Source organism: Nanorana parkeri, unplaced genomic scaffold (genome assembly GCF_000935625.1).
Source record: "Nanorana parkeri isolate BGI_ZX_2015 unplaced genomic scaffold, ASM93562v1 scaffold2031, whole genome shotgun sequence".
In the NCBI taxonomy this organism is placed as follows: Eukaryota; Metazoa; Chordata; class Amphibia; order Anura; family Dicroglossidae; genus Nanorana; species Nanorana parkeri.
In genome coordinates this window covers 170837-171096 of record NW_017308299.1, presented here as the reverse complement: position 1 = coordinate 171096, position 260 = coordinate 170837, and the positions used below count along the sequence as shown (strand labels likewise).

The following is a 260-nucleotide window of genomic DNA, read 5'->3' as shown; positions in this document are numbered from 1 at the left end:
CCTCCTCCCCCGCAGGACTATGAGTACCCGCTGCACCCCCATAACACCAACTACCAGAAGAACGACCGCTGCCCCCCGCCACCGCAGACCCTCCCAGACCGGGCCTGCGAGGTGCTGAGCTGCCGATCCGACTCCGAGTGCGAGAGACACAAGCGCTGCTGCTTCAATGGATGTATCTACGCCTGCCTGGAGTCCGTTCAGCCCCCCCCAGGTATGAGGGCGACCCCCACAGGCACCCCGCATAGGATGGGCAGGGGGGG

General features: G+C 66.2%; 1 protein-coding gene across 1 annotated transcript in view; it reads left to right on the top strand.

Annotated features, from left to right (window-relative positions):
• Window positions 1–260, top strand: part of WFDC1 (WAP four-disulfide core domain 1) — a gene marked incomplete at its 5' end in the record, with an annotated part of 14970 nt that continues 14710 nt past the window's right edge. The window contains one exon of the mRNA XM_018572440.1: window positions 1–211. Coding sequence (XP_018427942.1) covers window positions 1–211 — 211 coding nt within the window. The remainder of the gene's footprint in view (window positions 212–260) is intronic.